This window comes from Trematomus bernacchii, unplaced genomic scaffold, assembly GCF_902827165.1.
Source record: "Trematomus bernacchii unplaced genomic scaffold, fTreBer1.1, whole genome shotgun sequence".
NCBI classification, from domain to species: domain Eukaryota; kingdom Metazoa; phylum Chordata; class Actinopteri; order Perciformes; family Nototheniidae; genus Trematomus; species Trematomus bernacchii.
This window is the reverse complement of record NW_022987800.1, coordinates 497,987-522,301: the sequence shown is the minus strand read 5'-3', so window position 1 is coordinate 522,301 and position 24,315 is coordinate 497,987. Positions and strand designations below refer to the sequence as shown.

General features: G+C 39.6%; 1 protein-coding gene across 1 annotated transcript in view; it reads left to right on the top strand.

Annotated features, from left to right (window-relative positions):
- The window catches only part of col4a5 (collagen, type IV, alpha 5 (Alport syndrome)), a 63,405-nt gene that overhangs the window by 20,665 nt on the left and 18,425 nt on the right, over window positions 1-24,315 (top strand). The window contains exons 2-32 of the mRNA XM_034149965.1: window positions 3,477-3,533; window positions 3,629-3,718; window positions 4,167-4,211; window positions 4,511-4,555; window positions 6,352-6,414; window positions 6,951-7,004; window positions 7,099-7,125; window positions 7,921-8,001; window positions 8,132-8,194; window positions 8,318-8,353; window positions 8,477-8,518; window positions 8,633-8,725; window positions 9,416-9,469; window positions 9,555-9,611; window positions 10,233-10,277; window positions 10,378-10,431; window positions 10,539-10,580; window positions 11,108-11,201; window positions 11,529-11,816; window positions 13,094-13,183; window positions 13,298-13,368; window positions 13,908-14,099; window positions 15,895-16,063; window positions 18,149-18,241; window positions 18,976-19,080; window positions 20,366-20,463; window positions 21,167-21,317; window positions 21,645-21,758; window positions 22,271-22,438; window positions 22,637-22,726; window positions 24,069-24,215. Of these exons, the coding sequence (XP_034005856.1) occupies window positions 3,477-3,533; window positions 3,629-3,718; window positions 4,167-4,211; window positions 4,511-4,555; window positions 6,352-6,414; window positions 6,951-7,004; window positions 7,099-7,125; window positions 7,921-8,001; window positions 8,132-8,194; window positions 8,318-8,353; window positions 8,477-8,518; window positions 8,633-8,725; window positions 9,416-9,469; window positions 9,555-9,611; window positions 10,233-10,277; window positions 10,378-10,431; window positions 10,539-10,580; window positions 11,108-11,201; window positions 11,529-11,816; window positions 13,094-13,183; window positions 13,298-13,368; window positions 13,908-14,099; window positions 15,895-16,063; window positions 18,149-18,241; window positions 18,976-19,080; window positions 20,366-20,463; window positions 21,167-21,317; window positions 21,645-21,758; window positions 22,271-22,438; window positions 22,637-22,726; window positions 24,069-24,215 (2,818 nt within the window). The remainder of the gene's footprint in view (window positions 1-3,476; window positions 3,534-3,628; window positions 3,719-4,166; window positions 4,212-4,510; window positions 4,556-6,351; window positions 6,415-6,950; window positions 7,005-7,098; window positions 7,126-7,920; window positions 8,002-8,131; window positions 8,195-8,317; window positions 8,354-8,476; window positions 8,519-8,632; window positions 8,726-9,415; window positions 9,470-9,554; window positions 9,612-10,232; window positions 10,278-10,377; window positions 10,432-10,538; window positions 10,581-11,107; window positions 11,202-11,528; window positions 11,817-13,093; window positions 13,184-13,297; window positions 13,369-13,907; window positions 14,100-15,894; window positions 16,064-18,148; window positions 18,242-18,975; window positions 19,081-20,365; window positions 20,464-21,166; window positions 21,318-21,644; window positions 21,759-22,270; window positions 22,439-22,636; window positions 22,727-24,068; window positions 24,216-24,315) is intronic.

Sequence of the window (24,315 nt, the reverse complement as noted above, 5' to 3'; positions counted from 1 at the left end):
TAAGATTAAGATTTATCCAAAGGGGAATGTATTGCAGCAGTGGTACATTTAAGAAAACTATCCATAAATCCGCTTGTATACCATCGTTAAGACCCTAAGACATTTGTACTGTTGGTATAATAGATTAATACTGTAATAATTACAGTACCCTAACCCTTCATATAACGTCATCATTATTAGTTAAATGTTGTTGAAGATAAGTAATATGTTGTATGAATGATCCAATTGTGTTCAAAGTAGTTGGTAGCTTTCAGACACATGTTGTGGATTTTCATATGTGTGAAAATACAGATATATATGGTGCTGGTTCTCAGGCTGAGGGTCAGGACCTTACTAGGGGTCACGAGAGATAACTAAGGGGTCGTGGCACAATCACTAGGATAGGAAAGGAGGAAAATATAATATCGACATCGAAAACAATGTTAATTTGTTCATTTTCTAATCAGAAACGCGTGAAAGTGTGTGTGACTATTCCTGTTTTAATTAAGATAAGCCTTCATCACATGCGGTGCCAACAGATTGAATACTAGTTTTGGAAGGATAGGAACATTTTACATAATTAATATAATACATTAACGTAAAAAACAACCATCACTTTAGGGTCAAACCGTTACATTTGAGATTAATGTTTGATTATTTTTCAGTATATTAACCAGGGCTGCAACTGACAATTATTTCCAATTATTGATTAATATGCTGATTATTGTCAAGCATACACATTTGGTTTACTAGAATCCTGACTGGAGATGATATGGCTGAAGTAAACACTCTTGAACCACAGTGCAGTGTGTGTGTCTGTCCCTAAGGAAAGCTCTGGGGTTTGTGTATATATCAGTGTTTTCAAGCCTTACTGGAGAAAGAGAGCTCCGTCATGCCTTCCTGGATGAATGCATGTCAATGGGGGAAAAAAAGGGATGAGTGCAGAGACGGCAGGAACACAGATGGCGTGGGAGAGCAGACTGCATTGAGCTGAAGCAGACCAGAGACTAATCTGGAGATCCAGGGCTTGTAAAAAAACAACACACACACAACACACACACACACACACACACACACACACACACACACACACACACACACACACACACACACACACACACACACACACACACACACACACACACACACACACACACACACACACACCACACACACACACACACACACACACACACACACACACACACACACACACACACACACACACACACACACACACACACACACACACACACACACACACACACACACACACACACACACACACACACACAGTAATCTTGGCCTGATTTTCCACAATCGATGAATCAAATTTGTATTTTTAAAGAATCAATGAAGTCGTTTAGTTGTTAAGTCGCTTAAGAAACCGGATATAGCCCAGATTGAGTTATTAAAATGGCGTGTCACTCGCATTAAAAAGCTGTAAACAAAGATTATTCGGGCGTGTTTTGCTCCATAATAAGTATTCAATGTATTGTTTACTGATTTATTTGCTTTTTAACGCAATAAAAAGGGTATTTTTCGGCTATTCTTTAGTTATTTAGACATCATATAACTTCATCTAACGTCTAAAATGAACCTTTAGTTATTCAAATGTTGCAATTAATTGTTGCAGATTAATCATCAAAAAAGTAACTGGCGACGTCAGAGGAATTAGAAACAAGAAGTCCAGCGGGTTGTTTTCACTCAGCTTCACATCGGTAGTTTTCTCGTGAGCCGTTTTAAACTCTCAGTCTATGAGCTAACGTGTTGTGGGAGTCTGGATGATGATCTCAGTTATTATTATGAATCTGATCCGGGACCACCCTAACCCTAACCCTAACCCTCTCACTGAGCTGGAACACTTTAATTAACACCAAGACATGAATATCGCCCGGTGTAAGCGTCTCAAATGGGATTTATATCACTGTACATTAATATCTCTGGGTTCAGTCAGACAAAATATGACATTTGAAAAAGTCACCTTGCAAGCTGGGGATTTTTAAATGGACAATTTTCAATCAATTTATGGACTTTTTAGGATTTTTTTTTTTACATAAATTGCATTTTCTGCCAGGAATCAACAATTATTTCCATGGTCGGTTAGTGTATAAATACGTTTTTGATTAGTCATTAAGTTGTTTAGTCGTATGATGTGAGAAATATCTTCTAGAAACCAAGACGGCCTTTTCAAATTGCTTGTTTTATTCACCCAAATGTATCTAACCCTAACATTTGAGAAGCTGGAAACAGAGATTGTAATTTGTTTGGCACGTTTTGTCAAATCAACAACAATTCGTGCAGATTTTAGCTTCCAAAATGTTAGGATCTGATGCTTTTGTATTGAATATTTGTGGGTTTTGGACTGGATACAGAAAACAGACTTTTAAAAAGGCGACCCCTTGCACTCTCAGAAAATTATAAAGGGGGTTTTGAGACATTTTGAGACATTTTCCAGACTAAATAATGATTTTACTGATCAGAAATCACTACTGTATTTCAATTAAAAACTACAGTACATCATTCATCAGTTATGAGGGGCAAATATATGTATTTTTTGTGCTTTAATAGTCAATATTCCACTAATTATTGCCTATTTTGTGTCTAAAATGTTACGATCTGGCACTTTTTTGTATTTTGTAACACTATGAATACATTTTTGGACATTTGAAGGCATCACATTGCACTCTGATAAACTAAACACGAATTTCTTATCGTTTTCTTCCATTTTGTCACCCTTAAAATGAGTCGTAGCCGTTCTCTTACACACTGGCACCCTGACAGCCATCCACACAAACACAGATTCACAAAAGGCAGCACAGACTGAAGAATGCTGACTTTTCTCACCGCCCGCCTGCCTGGCATGCGTGCAGCGATGCCCGTCTGGCATCCGCTGTATCAACAAGCATGGGAAAGTTAATCAACAGATTCTTCCTCCCATCCCTCCCTCTCTGCTTTAACCCAAAACGTTGTCATTCCTCCGAACTGACAACGCTGCAGGAGTTCAGGGAGATCAATGCGTTTGCTCTTTATTTGAGGTTAGCTTGTATCTGCTGGTTCTCACTGACCTTGCATCATTAAACAAACATGGAGGAGAACTTTTCTACTTCTCTTTTGGGAAGAAATGCGTGGACATGTTATGATGGAGCGCCCTCTGGTGGCGATGGTGGATTACAGCAATAGATATTCATAAAATAAAAGTTATCAATTAAACAACTCTAAAAGTGTAGTTTTTTTAAATGTGGTTCCCCCTGAAGTGTTTTGCGTCCAATTCATAACATATTCACTTGTATTTCAAAGACATATTTCCAAAAAAACGTTATTTCAATGAGGATTTAAACTGCTTTGGGGTTTTTATTTAGTCATTTTTCACAGTTGTCAGTGTAAGATTGTGTTTTTGTTGCCAAATGTGCCACTAAATGAATAAATATACCGATTATATGTATTTTTATATCAACAAGCATGCTCATCCCTCTCTCTTTCTTGTCGCCCAACAGGCTTGCCATGGCTGTGTGGGATCCAAATGTGACTGCAGTGGAGTAAAAGGAACCAAGGTAGGCAGAACGCCACCCATTTTTTAAATCATGCAGCCCTAAAGGTGAAGTGTTGGAAGACTTGTTGATTATATCTGTCTGTGTTTTCTGTGCAGGGTGAACGGGGTTTCCCGGGACTCACCGGACAGCCAGGGGTTCCAGGTTTCCCCGGACCTGAGGGGCCAATCGGAGGCAGAGGAGAGAAGGTGGGTTCGGGGTCAATTTGGAAGACGTTTTGAAAAGTTTTACTGGAAAAAAACGAAGGGAGAGTTGGGAAGTGGAGACGAGAAAAGTGGCTTTGGATTGAGTATTTTTATGAGTTTGGATGAGTGCCGTTTTTATGGCTATGCAATATATATTTTCCTGTTTTAGTCCCTGTTATGTTTTGTTTTATTTTAATTCCTAAACGGATGAGTTTCGGTGTCAATATCAAAGCAATAATGACTGAATATTAAGAAAATGTTCAACTTTAAGGTTCAAATGTGTCTTAATTTTGCTATTACATTTGAAAGAAGGTGAAAAACATGGCCATTCAAAGGAGGCTGTGTGTTTTATAACGCAATCATTTGAGAATTTAAGTGTTTTATGGTTTAAACACATATTGGAGTAAGAATATTTGTTCTAATCCAGTTTGATGTCTGTTTTTCCTCTCAGGGTACCGATGGATCTCAGGGGCTTTATGGTCCAAAAGGAATAAGAGTAAGTATTTGTTTGTTTATACTTTACTTTGGACACAAACAGAGTAAAAAAACCTTTATCCAACCAGATTTACATTAATATTTTACTCATTCTCTTCACTTTTGATTACAGTTACTGTAGTTTTCCATGTTAATTCACCAACACAGTAAAAACAGGAAATATGTCATGGTGTAATACCCTCATCTGACCAGCAGATGTCACCATTTCGCCTGTTTTTAAAAAGGGACAATAGGCTAAAAATTCCCTCATATTTTCTCTATCTTCTTTAATGGCTATTTTCCCTATGTTCTCTCTAACAGGGGCCATCTGGATTGCCAGGATTCCCAGGAACGCCAGGACTTCCCGTAAGTTTTCCCACATAATTGAAAAAGCAGGGTGGAAAGAGTACTATAATATTTTAAGTACAAGTACAGTAACTTCAAATATATTTTACTCAAGAACAGGTAATATTAGTATCACAAGTAAAATGATAGGTCAGTTTTAATGTAGTCTGAGTAAGCGTTACATTTCTCAAAAGTCAACGAAAGGGGTAATATGATGAAATATGACACCACACTGCCAATACGTCCAAACAAACATTAAAAACTGCGTTTCTATCCATGCACTTTGCAGCCTGTACACAACTGGTCAAACAAAAACCAGCTTTAATTGACTTAACCATAAAATGAGACAACATTCAGACAGTAAGTTACAAGTGAGCACTGCAGCGAGTGCAACAAGCATTATTAAGCCACAAATTCAATATATTTTGACTGACTATTTTGAATTATGTTTATTAATAAATAAACATAATCAAAGCAGACAACATTGAAGTGTATATAAATAGGCATTAAATGGCAGCTGTAGCCACACACTTTTTACACAACTTGTAATGCACACACACAATGTTGACTAGCTACAGTGGTGTAAAGTAACTTAGTAGATTTACTCAAGTACTGTACTTAAGTACAATTTAGAGGTACTTCAATGTTATGCTACTTTGTACTTCTACTCCACTACATGTATTTCATACCTTTAGTTACTTTACAGATCTAAACTAAAACTAGCTGCACCTTTACCAGCTTTGATAACACTTTAATGATCAATCATTATAAAACACATCATATATATTATTCTGAAATGGACCAATCTGCACAATGACTACTTTTACTTTCGCTACTTTAACTATATTTTGATGAAAATACTTTTCTACTTTTACTTGAGTAACATTTTGAATGCAGGACTTTTACTGTAACAGTGTATTCCTGCACTCTGGTACTTCTACTTTACTCAAGTACAAGATCTGAGTACTTCTACTTTTACTAAAGTACAAGGTATGAGTACTTCTTCCACCTCTGACATTAAAACCGTTGATCTTTTTGTGTTGCCTAGCTACATTAAAGCTACAGTAGCACAGGTGTGTGTTGTCGGCTACTCACCTGTCATTTTGGGACTCTCGTTCACCGCGAAGTTGTCCTTATTTAGCTTCAGTTTTAACTTCTTCATTCTTTTTCGGGTATATAACAAGTCCACACAGAGCAGGAAGTCCTGAAACGAAGGTAAAAGTTCCTCAGAGAGCAAAGAAGAAACCGCCGAATGATGCTCCGTGTTAGCATTTTAGCATGTTAGCTATTGTGTGTGTTTGATTTGTGTCACTTTACGTGCCCGCCGGGTGGTGCATTAAATTACATTTAAACATGTATATGGTATTTGTTCCATTTAGCAAAACGTTTAGCATGACTTAAGTTAATAAACAATTAATGCTTTTTCTTAATATAAGTTATTAAAAGTAGTTTAACACGTCTTAAATTCCCTGGAATAATTTAACACCGCTTTTTTTTCTTTATCTTTATTGAAAAAACATTGGAAAAATTGCCAAAACATAATAGAACAGATAATCAAATATATCGATTAAAAGTGATTTATTACAATTTTAAAACACATAGATTTGGGTAAAAAAAATCCATTATATAAATAACTAGAAAATAAATAAATGTTTACAATAAATTCAATTTGATATTACTAATTTTTATGACATGGAAATTACATACAATCTTTCCTTTGAGTAGTGATTCTGGTTGATTTGAACAAAAACTATTTTTAATCTAAAACCTAGGAAGTATGTGAGATGTGACTTCCTGTTTACTTTGTGTTTCCTCAGGGTCTGCCCGGCCAGGATGGACCTCCAGGACCGAGAGGAATTGCGGGCTGCAACGGGACAAAGGTACCTGATCAATAGTTTAAAATAAAGCATTTCCTAAAACACTTTTATGTCTGAAACTTAGGATAAATTGGATCATTGTTTATCAGACTTCTACAAAAATGAGAAACAAAACTGATGATGCTTCTGATATCTTTTTAATAACATACGTTTGCATCATCATTTCTTTGTGCTAGCTTTAATTACTATTATATGTGGTTATATTTTTCCCAGAATTATTACATTTTGAGGGATTTTGCCAGATTTGTCATATTCTCAAGATGCCAAAGCCTCTTGAATGCCATAAATTAAACCTTTTATGAGCCGCCTTCGACTTATCTTTACTGAATTCATGGTCCACTCATTAGATTTTCTCTATATTTTGACAGATAAATAATAATAATTATAATAATGCATCATATTTATAGAGCTTTTCTTGAAACTCAAACACACTTTGCATGAAAAGTTAAAGTTAAAACAACACACTTAAATTATATAAAACGCAACATTAATTACAGATAAAATCAGCTGTGTGTTAAATGTATTGTTCTTCTCTGCAGGGTGACAGGGGTTTCCCAGGAAGTGGAGGAATCCTCGGTCAGCAGGGACAGCCGGTGAGTTTGCAGCATTCACGAAAAAGTGTTTATTATCACATTATTAAAACAAATATTGTTCTTCTTTAACATGTTCTGCTTTCCTCTCTTCCAGGGTGTACCTGGTCTGCCAGGAATAAAGGTCAGTGTTCCCTTCATCTTCAAGCATTTCTGATTGGTGTGTCAAATCAGAGCGTCTAGGTATAATCAGCCAAAGTAACTAAAAACACCTGTGGAGCAGGGTTTCCGCTAGGATTTGTTCTTGCCGGTCAAGTGTCCGGACATAATTTATTTTACCGGACAAATTCGAAACTTACATGACATGTTTCAATAATAATAAGAATTGTGTAGCCGAGTTTCCGTTAGCAGGTAATTACCGGACTATGACCGGATATGCTGATGTTTAAAACTCAGTTAATGGTTGTCATTTTTATATTGCTTCAGATTATAATCGTAACAGATCGAAAAGTTCAGATTCATTTTTCAATACATGATGCGCTTCCACAAACAACATCATTATTACATTCAAACAAACTACTTATAGTCGATGAAGTTTACATTAACTTTCATCTCCCTCTTCTGTATCAGTCTCATGCAGCTCACTGATCCAGTAATGAGTGACCCGACAGTGAAGAATAAATATATTTATAACCAGTTTAGCTAGTTCCAGAGGTAGATAAAATAGCTAACTTGAGGTGTGTGTTTTGCTCACCGGTCCGTCACAGCGGGCGTTTTTAAAACGGGGGTTTTCCCTTTCCTACAGTGTGTTATGTATATGAACCTGAACATCAGCAGAGTTGAATCCTTTCCTTTTAAAATAAAACTGTCCCATTTGGATAGTTGCTTTCCTGCCACATGATGGTGCTGTTTTGATTTGTTCACGTGCCGCTGACAGTTCACGTCTCACAGTTTCCTCTGGTTGTGTTTTCCTCCACAGGGCGACCCAGGTGATGTGATCTCCACCAATCGTTTTGGAGAGAAAGGTTCAGTGGGACTGCCCGGACTACCAGGAGTTCCTGTGAGTATTATAACACATTCATCTGGATTTGGTCCTCACTTGAAATTCAACTCTCTACACACAAGAGATGTTTAAAGTATGTTTATATGAATGTATGTATGACATTTTGTTGTGGATGTTTTTGACACAGGGAAGTTCTGGACCCCCCGGTTTGCAAGGCCCACTCGGCCCACAAGGAAACAGAGGTCCTGATGTAAGAAGGCCGCGGCAAAACAAATATCACCGTCTACATTTCTGTATTTCATGTTTTCTTTTTATATTTCAGTTGAATGATTAAGATTGTTGAACTGAGTTGTTTTCTGGGTTTGTTTTCTAGGGTCGTTCAGGTCCTCCCGGCAGTCCCGGACCAAAGGTGAGTCCAAGCCAATAAAATAGCCTTTACAAAGCTTAGATGCTAATGCATTTTTCTCCAATCAACTTATTTTTCATTAAGTATTATGAAACTGATAACCTGTTTTTGTGCTTTCTCCTATAGGGAAACATGGGATTGAACTTCCAAGGCCCCAAAGGAGAGAAGGTATTTAATGTTACAAGAGTAAAAGTTTGATTAGCATCTTATAAAGTCTTAAAACTTAACCTGATCTAATGTGTGTGTGTGTGTGTGTGTGTGTGTGTGTGTGTGTGATCACAGGGTGAACCAGGTCTGGCAGGCCCTGCTGGTCCTCCGGGACAAGTGGGAGAACAGAAGGGACCCCCAGAGACGGAGATCCAGAGAGGAGATAAGGTAATACTGCCAGAGACACCGACACTACATTATATACACACAACATTTATTCCTTTTGGATCAGTTTTTCAGACGTAAAGTTTTCCCATTCAATTTGCTGCAGAGCTTTTTTAGAGATGGTCTGACCAGTGAAATCGAAGAAAATGCAAAGTTAAATAGTTGGAAGGACACAAAATGGACTTGAAATATGGTAGCCAAAGCACACACTAGCCTAATTGAAGTCCTTTACAAACTGCTAGATGCTGCTACTTTCACTACAGCCACTTGATGGCAGCAGATATGTATTGCACCTGTTGCTCCTAAAGCATTCCAGTAATAGTACAAAAAATGTCTTTTCCTTTCTGCTTTTCCTCTGTGTGGATGGCAGGTCAATAAATGATGTACGGGAAAACTGTTATAATATAATACTAATAATACTGCTGGGCAATGAATTGTGGGATGGTCAATTGAATAATGGATAAAGAAGTGCACCCTATGCTAAAGGACATACAAGGTTCATTTATTAAGCATTTTTACAAATGTTTTTGATGATTTGTTTTGATTGTATTCTCACCGTAATGGATGATGCATAAAACCTAGGAATCTGTTGCACCATTGATTGTACAAAATGTAGTTTTTTTTAAAAGACTTAATTCCCTGATAATGTTTCTTGGAGCGGTTATATTGAAACTTTGATCCTTTTGTCTGCAGGGAGACCCCGGTCTTCAAGGTCTTCAAGGTGATCCAGGATATCCAGGAGCCCCTGTAAGTATCTGTTGTATATCGATGTATAAAATATGTAATATGAACATTATAAGAATATATCTCAACATGAAACTTGATGTTGTAGGGTCCCTCCGGAGGCCAGAAAGGAGGCAAGGGAGAAGCAGGAGATGCAGGCAAACGAGTGAGTACACATCACAGATATATTTCTCATTTTGACTTATTATGAGGACAAGTATTTTCCCATCACTTCCGTATGTCCAACCCCAGCCTTTTCATACGGTTAAACTTTCTTCTAAAGATGTCAGTATGCTTCAGAGAACTTTTTTGAATCGTCTAAAAGCAGCAAGAATTCCTCTTCCTATAAGTGTGCGCCAAAAGAGTAAAACATCTCTCTCAAGCTCTATTTTCTGTGTATTCAACACCTTTATTTCCTTTAAAAAGTCACTATATGAAGCTGCAGCGTTGTCCATACTCGTATAATTCATTAAATCAATTCCACAAAGACACACTAAATACGCTAACTCCTTGAAAAAAGCAGCGGGATGCAGCCAAAAGGAAGCTACCATTTTAGATCAGATCTTATACAGACATATTTATTCAAAATGGTGTCCTATTTCATTGGACTGATGAAGCGTTAACAATCAACCTTTTACTGAACAAGTAGATGCATTTTCCAAAATATCTTCACTTGTCAAGTCTAAACTAAGGAAGGCGGACTCTTTCAAATTGTATTTAAGTGCAGAGAGAACCTCAAAGTCTTTTGTTACCTCAATTCTGATCACCATTTTTCTTCTATCCGCAGGGCAAAAACGGCAAAGATGGCGACCCCGGTGGTCCAGGCTTCCCCGTGAGTATTACCAACAAACAAGACGATTCATAACTCTTTTAAAAAAGGAATCTGTCATTTGTATTTCTAACTTTCTATCCTTTCTTTATTCCTTCATCAGGGAGGTAAAGGAGACTCAGGCCAGCCAGGTCCTCCAGGAAGAGATGGAGAGACGGTAGGTTTTCTACAACTATAAAAACTATATTCAAATCATAAAATAAAATGTAAAAGTCGTGTTGTCATTATTGTTTGAATAATGTCCCCGTCTTTCTTTCTTTTTAGGGTTTCAAAGGTGATCGTGGATACCCTGGCCCACCAGGCGTGGTATGTGTTCTACCTTTTGTCCATTAAAACAAAAATGATCTTAACTTAATTTTCTTATCTTAGATCCACTTTGAAAAGATTCTGCAGGTCTTTATCAACCAACAGTTCAAAAGTGGCTTCTTGGTGCACTACACATTTCTGACCACTAGATGGGGACATTTCTCTGTATAAAGATTTTCTTGTCTTTTATATTACTTATTAAAGAAATGTATGTTTTTGATAATAAAAAAAAACAATATTATTATCTAGTGTCTCTAATGTTGATCCAAATGTAGCTTTGTCATTTAGAATTCAGAAAAAATAGTCAAATTGTTTTATTTTTGGTGGTAAATGGTGGCAAGATATCCCTCTGTCTCACCTTGACTCCATTTGATTACTTCTAAATATTAATATCATTCTTCATTATTACTTTATTTGAATTATTTATTAATACATTGGAATAAATACCTTTTTATAAGTCAAACAAGAAGCCTGTGAGAGTTCCTGCTTTTCTTCTAAACGTGTGTTATGTCTCTTCGTCCCACCAGGTGATCGGCTCGCCGACGGGGGGGCAGGTCGGCCCTAAAGGTGTGCCCGGCTACCCCGGATCACCTGGATACAAAGGAGAGAGAGGACCAGGAGGTAAACACACACACACACACACACACACACACACACACACACACACACACACACACACACACACACACACACACAGAAATGATCATGCTTGTCATATGTCTATCTCCATAGAGGCTGAATCATCATGTTAATCACATAGCTATCATATGCCTAAAACAGTCCTGATGCTCTTCTAGGTAATCATACATCCTGTCATGCACACAGCTACAGTTGGGATACCTTGGTTATCATGTGGACTCTGATATTGGAAGAGTACATTCAGTATTTTCCCCAACACTTTTAAATATATATTTCTGATTTAAAGCTGTTCCCTCCTGTCCTCCCCAGGTTTATCGGGCCCTCCAGGAGCACCAGGAATCTCAGCTACTGGGGGTGGAGGCGTCTCAGGACCTCCAGGCTTCCAGGGAGAGAGAGGTGTGAAGGGAGATTCTGGCGTTCCCGGTGTTTCTCTGCCAGGACCCCCAGGACGAACAGGGTCCAACGGGGGTCAGGGAGCTCCAGGACTCCCCGGACCTCCAGGATTCTCCACGGCTCAACAGAACTGCGTGGCCGGAGAGCCCGGACGCCCAGGAGTCCAGGGAGAGAGAGGGTTCGCCGGAGGGACTGGACAGAAAGGTGAGAGACGCTGGTGTTTGTGGATTTAATGATCAGAATCAGAATCAGAAACAGGTAGGTTGACACATATTTAAATGTATATATATTTAATTGTATTTCTACTGTTAATTCATGTTTATTCTTCTTTCATTTAATTTTGTATTTGTACTTTTATTCGTATTATTCCCGTGTATATTCCATGTGTACTATCTGTGTTTCCTTCTGTTGCTGCTATCACACATGCATTTCCCTACAGGGATTGTCCATCTTATCTTATCTTAGAAAGCGTATTACAGCAATGAACCAATACTTAAAAGTTGAGTTATATAGATTTTTACAGCGTCTAACAACTTAAAGGGGACCTATCATGCAAAATGCACCTTTGTACGTCTTTTATACATGAATATGTGTCCCCGGTGTTCCAGGGAACTCACCAAGTGTCAGAAAACACAACCCTCTCTATTTTCCTCCATACCCAAATCTCTAAAAAAGGGGCTGCAACGGATCTGATAAAAACTGATCCAGATTTGAACACTGTCCTGACGTCAGGACGGTGGCGCTACGGCTATTGGGCCAACTCCACCAATCAGGAGGAGACAGCCACGGCCATTGCCGTTCGAAAGCGCTGGAGACGCTGTAGTACATATGCCAGGCCTGTAGGTGGTGCTGTTCTCACTGAATCAGCCCTTGCTAAAACAGATCTAAAAAATTTCAAATTGAGCGAAATGAGGCATGGCTAAAATGCATGATCTGTTTGGTATTTTGAGAAAAAAAAAGTATAAATATGCCTTATATAGGTGTGGTCCTACACTATATTATTATAATATAGCATGATAGGTCCACTTTAAATTGAAGTCCCCCAAAAAATGAATTAAAATTGGCACAGTGGGGAAATAAGCATCTACCAATCAGAGGGTCAGTACTTCTATCCCTCCCTCCTGCAGTCAACACAAATACAATTTAAATAATAGATTATTATACAAACATAAGAAGTGAAGATCCAGCATATTGACTTTTCAAGGGAAAAAATGTCTGATGGTCACAGATGTAAGTCGCTTTTGATGAAAACCGTGATGTAATGTAATGCTTTATCACACTATAGAATATAGAATCCTTTATTGTCGTTATACAGGTACAATGAGATGAGTAGAGCTACTCCTTTTTTTTAAGGTGCCATCAGAAAATACAAAAAAACAAACAAGAGACGTACAGTACAACATTCAGGAGAAGACAACATACAAACAACAAGCATTCATACTTCAATATGCACTGACCTAAGTGATGGTTTGCTCTTTCAGGTGATAAGGGCGAGACGTGTGTGAACTGCTTTGGAGGTACCACTGGCATCCAAGGATCCCAAGGACCTGCCGGACAGCCAGGATTCCCCGGTAATAACACCTCTTGACTCTCTACTCCCATCATGCATTGCTTGATGGAGAAATCTTTGGACTTAAATAGGTTAAATGTACTGTGTTGTTAATCCGTTCCCTCTCCTCCAACAGGAACTCCCGGAGGTCCAGGAGTCAAAGGAGACCGAGGATACCCAGGATCTCCAGGCTCCTCTGGACCCGCTGTTAGTACCTTTTTACTTTCTCTTCTTCAGTGGTTTCACAGGGTTGACAACTTATAAATGCAAATACTACAAATACAAAATGTAATAATACAAATGTACAAGTTGTTAAAAGACCTATGTAGACCACATTAAAACAAGACTGTTTGAAAGTTAAGGGCCCATTTGTCATATGTATGAAAAGAGGTACATCAAGTCCAATAAAACCTGCTTTTACACCACTCTAGGCTTCTGCTGTGGGAATTGTCATTTAAAACAACCTCAGTTGACTAAAGTGCTGTACAGGGAATACATACAATATCAAATAACAAAGTAAAATAATAAAACAATAATATGATAAAAAGCACAATAACTAGAAAACGTATAAAAACACATACAAATGTAAAAATGTAATGTTCAACTAGTATTAAAAGCCAGTGCGAAGAGTTTTTAGCTGAGATTTAAAAAGTTCAATAGTAGTCTTTTATCTTCCATGGACTACATTAGGTCTCCTTTGGGTTTCACTAAATACAAACTGTCTCTTTCTCTGTTCTTCTCCTCAGGGTCCCTCCGGTTCTCAGGGTACTCCAGGTTTCCCCGGACAGAAGGGAGACTCCGGAGATGCCGTCACGGTGAGCGGTGGGCGGGGAGAGAAGGGAGACAGCGGATTCCCCGGATCTCCCGGTCTTCCCGGTTTGGACGGTCGACTCGGTCGCGATGGACAACCCGGAAACCCAGGAGCTAAAGGAACTCCGGTAGGCGGCTCAGAAGGGCCTAAAAACCTTTATTTTTTAAAAAGCCTTTGATTAAACTTGTGTTTCTTTTTTATATTACGCCCCTTGTAGCACTTTGGGATTACTTTTAGCAATAAAAGGTGCTTTACAATTACAATTTCAGCCAAAGGAACTCCGGTAGGCGACTTTCCCTCCAGCAATTAGACCCGTCCATCCATGATATAATAATGATAATACACTTTATTTGTATAGCACCTTTCATCCACAAAGCAGCTCAAAGTGCTTTACAGAACAAGAAGAAAACACAACAACAATATGAAAATAAATATAGATATAAAGATAAAACATCTACAGTGATCCTAATGAAATTCCCTTGAAGTAAAACTGACAAGAAATTAACATTTACAAATGTAAAATAAAAGCAAAACAGAAAAAATACAGTAAAACATGGACAATGATACTATAGTGAGGATTTAAAGTTAACCCAAATTAAAAGCCATATTTAAAAAAAATTGGTTTTCAATTTAATTTGAAACATTTAAAGGGAGTTTAAGAACCCCATATCTCTTGTGTGATACCCTTGGGGTTTCTAAAAGCAGGGCAGTGGAGGATCTAAGGGTTCTGGTTGGAACATAAAAAGAAAGGCAGTCGCTGAAAAACATTAAAGGTCACCTATCATGCTATTTTTAGGCAATAACATAGGTCTCAAATATATAAAAATGAAGTGTTTTGGTCAAAAAACCAAACAGATCACCCATTCTAGCCATGCCTCATATCCCTCTATTTCACTTCCTGTTTCAAAAGTGCTGATTCTGGGTATAAACAGGTCTCTCTTGAGAATGAGACCCTGTGTCTCAATGAGATTTTCACCTGTATAAATAAAGGCTACAAAATAAAGCTTTTTTTTTTTTTAAACTGAAAGAAAATAAAAAATAAGAGGGGGCGGAGCTTATGCCGGCTCATGCGGGACCTGGCAGATACTATCTAAAATGCTGCGGTGATGAAACGCAAGGATTATTAGATCAAGGATTGTTTCTGAAACAGTATGGAGCTCAAAGGCTTTCTCTCTTGCCGGTTATACCACAAGGTGAGTTCCTTTTTATTTCCTGCTTCTTCACACACATGCTCTCCAGTACAGGTTAGCTCTGAGTGTTAGCGATGCTAATGTAAACACCGACCATATTACGTCCAAGTAACAGTCGGGCATTGTTTCTGATAGCAACGTTTCTGATAGTGCTGTGGGTCCGCCGACGATATTACGTCATATCGGACGCAAATCTGGATCAGCTCAGTTGTACCCCCGTTTTTAGAGATTTGGGTACGGAGGAAAAGAGAGAGGGTTTTATTTTCTGACGCTGCGTGAGTTCCCTGACACACCGGGGACACATCTTTATGTATATAAGACATCAAAAAGTGCATTTTGCGTGATAGGTCCCCTTTAAGTGATATAGCAATTACAGGACAAGAGAAGACAAATACAGTGTCTGACACAAACTGAGCAATACAACATTTTTCCAGACGTGTGTGTGTGAGATTGAGTTAGGAACAAGAAATAAATAATAATAATGAATACAACAAATGTTTTGTATTAAAAATATTAATAAAAACCCATGGATTTTCTTTAATCAAATCAAATCAAAATGTATTAAAGCCCCAAATCATAAAAAATGCCTCAAAGGGCTGTACAAAGCAAACAAAAGCGAAGAGATGGGTATTCAGTTTGCTTTTGAAGGAGTCAACGGAAATAGCTTTGCGGATCTGAAACGGGAAGAAGATTCATAAGTTGATGGTTGTTTAACTTCTCTGTGTTGGACAGGGTTCCCTGCTGGTGAAAGGAGAACGAGGACCCCCTGGAGACTCAGGTCCCTCTGGTAACCCTGGAGACAGAGGTCCTGGCGGGGCCCCGGGCTTTGGACCTCAAGGGTCTACAGGAGATAAAGGTGTCCAAGGAGTCTCCGGAAGAGCTGGAGGGCCCGGTGCCTCCGGTAAGTTTAATTAAAAAATGTACTTTTTAAAAAATATATTTGTTAAATTTTCACAGGGTAACACAATGAATATATAAGTACATCAGGTTTCATAGAGCCAAAACATTTCAAGTGCTACTCAACTAGCTTTAGATAAGCCAGTCCTTTGTTAGTATATAAGTGCTTTGTTAGTAATTATATCGCTCGAAGTGGAGTCGAAAGAGATGAGTTTTCAGTCTGCGCCGCAAGATGTGTAAGCTTTCTGCTGTCCTGATGTCAATGGGGAGCTCATTCCACCATGTTGGAGTCAGGATAGCAAACCGACATGTTTTTGCTGATGGGAACTTGGGTCCCCCTCGCAGTGCTGGTGCAGCGAGCTGTTTGGCTGATGCAGAGCGGAGTGCACGTGCTGGGGTGTATGGTTTAACCATGTCCTGGATGTAGGAAGGGCCAGATCCATTCACAGCATGGTATGCTAGTACCAGTGTCTTGAAGTGGATTCTAGCAGTTACTGGAAGCCAGTGAAGGGAGGATAGTGTAGGAAGGTTGACGAGCCGCTGCATTCTGGAGGAGCTGCAGAAGTCGGATGGCACATGCAGGTAGACCAGCCAGGAGGGAGTTGCAGTAGTCTAGGTGTGAGATGACGAGAGCCTGGACAAGAAGTTGCGTCGCTTTCTTGGTCAGGAGGGGACGTATCCTCCTGATGTTGTAAAGAGTGTATCTGCAGCAGCGGGTTGTAGCAGCGATGTTTGCGGTGAAGGACAGGTTGTTATCTAGGGTCACACCCAGATTCCTTGCAGTCTGAGTTGGGGAAACAACAGAGGGGCCGATGTTGATTGTTAGGTCAAGAGTGGGACAATCTTTTCCAGGAAGAAAAAGCAGTTCAGTCTTGTCAAGGTTGAGCTTGAGGTGGTGAGCAGACATCCACTGAGAGATGTGTGCTAGACAAGCAGAGATGTGTGCGACGACCTGGGTCTCTGAACGGGGAAAAGACAGAATAAATTGGGTGTCGTCAGCGTAGCAGTGGTATGAAAAACCATGCGGGCTAATGACTGATCCGAGCGAGTTTGTGTACAGAGAGAAGAGGAGGGGACCAAGGACAGAGCCCTGAGGGACCCCTGTAGTTAATTGACAAGGGTCAGACTCGTACCCTCTCCAAGTTACCCTGTAGGGTATTGCATTATATTCATACTCGTGTAATATGAAGTACCAGTTTGTTGTACAGATATCTCTTTATAGCACTTGGCATCCTTGAGAGCAGGGGTGCCCAACCAGTCGATCGCGATCGCGGGGAGATTCCCAGTCAATCGCGAGATGTGTCTAAAAATAGAACAACGATATTCTGTGTTATCGTTAATGTCCTGACCTATAACATAATCTTCCTGTGCCAGAATAATGCACCACAATTATGGCAGAAGCAAAAAAGCCCAAAATATATCATTTTCACTCCGAGTGGGAGGATGATTATTTTTTTGTTTATTCCAATTCAAAGTCCATCTGTCTCTCATCTGCAATGCGAGTGTGGCTTTACCGAAGAAGGGTAATTTAGGAGCGGCATTTCAAAACGGTGCACAAACGCTACAAGACGGAATTCCCTCCTAATTCTGCCCTACGCTCTTCTGTTCGTTGCGTGCATATGTAACAGAGTTAAACATGTGAATACATAATTATAAGTTTGTGAATGTTTAATTCATAATAAGTTGTGAATTTTAAGAGATGAGATTGTTTCATTTAATATTTTAAGTTCTGTTTCCCGCGGGAACACCTTCCCGTTGCACGTCTTTGTTTACTTTCGGTATGTATTTTCCACCCCCCGCGGACTGGCCATCTGGAGAATCTGGAGAATCACAGAATGGCCGGTCGTCAAGGGCCGGCTCGATTCGCTGACGGCCGTCACCGCCCTTAATTTTTTATGTTTTTAAATGGCATCATTGAAGTTGCACCGACAGAGGTCCGCCGTTTCCCAGTTGACAGTTCGCAAGCATCCCCCCCCCCCCCCCCGTTGACAATTCACTAGCACCCCCTACTTGGTTCAAAAAAGGTTGGGCACCCCTGCTTTAGAGTCTCCTCACTGACCTCCTCTCCTTGCTTCCTCTCTCCTCTCAGGTACTAAAGGTGAACCCGGTCTAGCGATTGCAGAGAAAGGAGCATCAGGGTCACCAGGACAGGACGGCTCTTCAGGATCGCCCGGATCACCAGGTACACAACTCTTATTTTACAGAGGAATAAGAAGATTTTATTACATTTTTTACTTTATTATTTGCCCCTTTTGTTTGTTTGTTTGTTTGTTTGTTCACCATGTCAAGCGGCCTTGGGTCCTTTGAAATGCGCTATACAAATTTCATCTATTATTATTATTATTAAGAGGAAGAAATACTTTATTAGGGTGAATTCAGGCAATTAACTGTCGTAAAAATACATTTACAGTTCAAATACACACACACACTAACCCAAAGACATTAGCAGTCCACACAATCATTGTTTAACTTTAGAAATAATTACAAAGTCAGTACCAGAAGACCGAAGGGTATTGGAGGGTTCATAGGATCAAAGCACATCTTGCACTATTTCTATTTTATTTGTTTTTACTTTGCACATCTCAAAACATTCTTTTGAACTATTTTATCTGTTTTAATTGCTCTATGTCCTATATATATATATATATATATATATATATATATATATATATATATATATATATATATATATATATTCATGTTGCATTGTTGGAGGAGCCTGTGACTTAAGATGTTCATTGCCATATCTGCACTGTAGCTAATGTGCTAATGACAGTAAAGCCTTGAATCTTGAATCTTAAAATCTGATAAACAGCGAGGACCAAGACCATTAAGAGCCAATAAAACAATGAAACATTTTAAATCTGCCTTCATGCATCCAGGTGTTGACTCGTGTTTCTGTTCTTTGATCTGCAGGTAACCCCGGTGGGCCCGGACAGAACGGTTTCCCGGGATTACCGGGAATGAAGGGAGACCCCGGACTTCCTGGCATCGGACTCCCAGGACCGCCAGGAGTAAAAGGTAAGATAAGATTAGATAAGACTTTGTTTATCCCGAAGGAAATTGCTGTGCCAGAGTTACAAAAATACAATAAACACAGCAGCATAATAATAAAACTGTACACTAACAGTGCAGTAAAAAGAGCAATTCAATATCTACAGGAAACATAGACGGTCACATGATGAATGTAAATATTAATTAGTAGTGCAAAAAAACGTAGTGGCAGATACGTAATTGCACGTTATCATAGCACATTATTAATAATGATAATATTGCACATGTTATATAGCAGCGAGTGTTCTGTAATGATGGTAATGACCATAGGACACCTATTAAGTATATTTACTCAAGTACTGTACTTAAAGGTGGGGTAGGTAAGTTTGAGAAACCGGCTCGAGATACACTTTTTGTTATATTCCATGGAATGCTCTTAACATCCCGATAGCAATGAATATCTGAAGTGCTTTGACAAAAAATCCATTAAAAAATGTCATCTGTGGAAGCTGTAGTACTGTAAAAAGAACGACCAATCATCTGAGCCGGCCCGGCTAAAATAACTGGATGGCCTACCTGCCTGTCAGCCTTCCATCTGTGCACAAATTTATCTCGTGCCCTCATTGGTCATGTGCGCGTTCGTGTGTGTTGGAGGAGGTGCTCTGTAAGGAAGTGGCAGATTTTCTCCGGTTGTGTATTTTTAAATTCTAACGCACTCGAGCTGGTTTCTCCGAAATTACCTACCCCACCTTTAAATACCATTTCAAGGTACTTCTCTTGAGTATTTATATATATCATGCAACTTTATACTTTGATTTTGCTACATTTTGGTAGCTTTGGTTACATTACAAATTCAGAATAATAGCTAATACAGCATATACAAATACTGTAACTACTCTGGTCTTGAAAGAACGTTACGCATCGAGCTGAAGTCCACAATCACGTTTATTTACCTCTTGGTACAATTACAGTATGAAACACAGTGAAAACGTGTTCGCCTAGTAGACCAGCAGTAGAAAAGGCACGTTATTAACATCGTTGACACTTTTAGCGCCGTTTCCCTCTCTCACAAACACAATGTAAACATCCGGGGCTAGAGGTCACATGTCTTCCGGAAAGATAACTCTTATCATTTTTTACAAAATACAACAAAGTTCAAGCATACATTAGGCACTCTTCAAAAATACAAAACAATAAATAAGTGCACTTTGAGCGTCAGCTACAAATACACTATAATATATTATTATAGGTAAAAGTAGCCAGTAGCAGTATATACAGTCAAATCCTCACAATTCCCTTTTCCCCCCTCCAGGATTCCCAGGTATTCCCGGTCAGAACGGACCTTCAGCAGGACCAGGAAGACCCGGAGTGGACGGACTTCCTGGCCAGCCTGGATTCCCTGGATCTAAGGTATGTAGACTGAGAGCTAGTTAGATTGATGGATGAAGTGCTTTATTAATGAGAAACACAAACATTTTAAATCTTCAGTTAGGTCAAGACATTTCCAGGAAGTGAGATCCAAAACAATAACACCATGATAGCTATTGTACAAAAGCCTAAACATCATGTTTTAAAGGGGTCCATATTATACTTTCTGGGGTATCCCTCTCCTGTAGTGTGTTTATATAATATCACGGATGACGATGACCTAATCTTTTATTTTCATGAACAATGTAATCTAGAAGGGGGCCAGAAAAGTTGTTAAGCTTCTTCTCGAACATGACAGAAACTATTTGAGAATGCTTTTATTTATTTTTTATATATACCTTGAACGTTTTTTTCATTTTGCTTCTCTTTGTTATAATTATTATTATAATAATAACAACTATTATTATTATTGTTTTTTTTGGTTCCAACATGTTCAATGCATTGACTAATAAAATATTGGTCATGTTAGATAACCCAATAAGAAATTCAAAACATTAACAATAAAAATGAACCATCCATCACAAAGTATCTCATATATCATCAGCCTGTGACCTAAGGTTTTCATTGTCATAACTACGCTGTAGCTATGTACAAATGACAATAAAAGCTTTGAATCTTGAACCTTGAACTTGATATACTTTGCATGTAATTAACACTTTTCCGCCTGTGTGTGTGTGTGTGACAGGGTGAGCCTGGTTTTGGTCTCCCCGGCCCCCCCGGTCTCCCAGGAGGCCCTGGATCTAAAGGCTTCCCCGGAGTAAAGGGAGACCCCGGCTTCTCTGGAGGCCCCGGCTCTCCTGGAAGATCTGGATCTGATGGCGGTCCTGGATCTAAAGGTATTTTGTAGTTTAATGCTCTTTACACACCCCAAAGCATACTTGAAAATGTATTAAAGCCAACAGAGCCATATGGAGAAAATCAAGGGTTAATCATTGGCGCTTTTCAAAGAAATTATATTACCATATCATACCAACATACTAAATACTGCTCGTCACTGTACAGTATTTTAGTATCTTATCTTATCTTATCTTATCATATCATATCTCATATCAAATATCAAATAAATATCTCTCCTCATATTGCGATATTCATATTATTTTGACATATTGCTTTGACCTCTCCAAGCAAACACCAAGCTGACGTTCTCTCCTGTCTCTCTGCAGGTGACCCTGGAACACCTGGAATACCTGGAGCTCGCGGCCCGCCTGGATCCCCCACCACGGGCTCTCTGGGGCAGCCCGGACTCCCCGGACCCTCCGGACCAATGGGATCACCAGGTCAGAAACATAATGTTAGAAAAATATCACTGGTCACCGGCTTGAGCTTCAATAATCAGGATACATGTATTTATTATCCTCTCAAGAATGGAAGTAGTCATCACATACAGAGCATCAACTAGTTCCTGAACAGTGTCCTTCACATGCTGATATCCAAGAGAGGGAGTTACACAGTCACAAGATGGAGGAATAGAAAGCAGTATTCAATGTTTACTTCAGATTAGCTCCACGTCAGAAATGAGCATGCTTGTCATATGTCTATCTCCATAGAGGCTGAATCATCATGTTAATCACATAGCTATCATATGCCTCAAACAGTCCTGATGCTCTTCTAGGTAATCATACATCCTGTCATGCACACAGCTACAGTTGGGAAACCTTTGTTATCATGTGGACTCTCATATTGGAAGAGTACATTCAGTATTTTCCCAACACATAAAGAATCATTATTTTCCTGCTTAAAGCCTCAGGCCCTGTTTCCAGATGATTAAATCTTGATGTCATGATTACAGGATTCCCCGGATCAAACGGAGGGAAGGGAGACCCCGGACCTCCAGGTCTGGATATCCCCGGTCTGCCAGGAGAGAGAGGAGGTAACGGTTTCCCAGGATCCCCGGGACAAGTGGGAACCCCGGGACCCCTTGGAGGGCCCGGACGTGACGGCCAGCCCGGACTGCCAGGTAACATCTAATGCTAACATCGTGAAACTACAGTATAATGGGTTATTTTCATTATCGTTTAATCTGATTTTCTCCGTGAAATGTCAGAAAAATCATGTTTTTTATTATTGTTTTACTATTGTACAAATGACAATAAAGCCTTGAATCTTGAATTCTTGAATTGAACCTCTCTTTGCTCCTTTGTGTGACTTCCTGCAGGTCAGAAAGGAGACATGGGCTCCATGGGAACTCCAGGACCCTCAGGAGGACCAGGAGGCTCCGGAGGACCCGGCGGACCCGGATTTAAAGGTTTTTACTCATAACTCTTTCATCAAGCCCTCAAGTTCTCAATATATGTTAAAAGACTGTAAGCTGACACAAGTTACATTGCACTTTTTACATTTATAAATACAGGTTAACAGGAACAAAGCATCATTTTATATTAAAGGATTAATTCATCCTGTTTTTCTCACGATACGATAATATGGTCAGATCAAGTCTGAAATGTGACTTGCATCCACTGTTCGAAATGGGGGGGAGCCAGGGGGAGCTTGGCTCCCCCGAAGAGGGAGGGAGCTCCCCTGAAGGCCGACTTTGAGATAAATAGGGGGAGCCCAAAACAATCGTGCATATTTGTGTCACACAGATTAGAAATGTTGAGTTTCTGTAAATAACAGTTCTTGAAATAAATAATAGTTATTGTTCATTACAGTTTCTAAATATTTGTTTTATATTTGTGAATATTTCTGGGTGTTGCCATCTGTACGTGGCGGCGCTGCATTCTTTACGCTACTTACGTTGCTATGGTTACGGTGGCGATGCCGGCGCGGTATTTGAAATGTTCATATTGATATTTTTTTTAACTCTGGCTTTGTAATAAAAAATATAGCAAAAAGAAAACAGCCAAGCCTCGCAGCTTTTGGATTCACAAGCAAAGAAGCAAAGGAGTCTAAAAATGACAACGTGAACGGAACAACTTTTAGTTGGCCGGCTGTAAGCGGCGTTAGGGTCGAGTTTGACAGCTCCACACCGAGGGAGAGGCCTGCCGATGCGGAGCCTGAAGAGGTTTCAACAACGGCCACAGCCGCCGGCGTAGTGACACCGGCTGTAGTAGTAGCAGAGTGATTTTATAGCAATTGATCGAATCCGCGCTGCTGCGCCAGTCAACAGAGCGTGCGTGTGACATATTTAGTAGCAGGATGTGCACTGAAAAATAGGGCTCCCCCGAAAGCAAATGGGTAATTCGAACACTGCTTGCATCACAGCAGCTCCATGTGTAACATCAACAGACAAACATCAAGACACGATACATGGAAAACTAACAACAAACATTTAACATAACGGCACGATCAGTGAGAGAAAACATGCTCAAAGAGCCTTCAGCGTGCTTTTGATCTGGATTCAGCTCTGGGTTTACTGAGAGGATTGACTGGAGCACAAAGGATGCTTCAGTCGGACTTTATTGAATCTCAGATTAGATGGTAGCAGTTCATATTCACTGTTCAGAACATGGTTTGGGTCCCAGATGATGTTGTTGGACAGCCATCTTAGTTTTGTTGCTGATATAACTGAGAAGAAATTCAACTGCAGTCCACAAAATAAACATCCCTATTCTCGCTAAACGTCTCTGATTCTCCGCCCTCCTCTCCAGGTGAACCAGGATTCTCAGGAAGAGACGGATCTCCCGGCGGTCCCGGAGGAAAAGGAGACAGAGGAGACCCCGGCGTTATGGGACCTCCAGGAGCTAGTCTGCCCCCATCCGTCACTAAGGGAACCAAAGGAGAACCTGGACTATCAGGTATGGATAAAAACAAACACCTTCACTCAACATTGACTACACGAGGGAGCCCATAGGTGCTAAAATGCCAACTAATTTCTGAGTTTAAAGGTGTCCTATT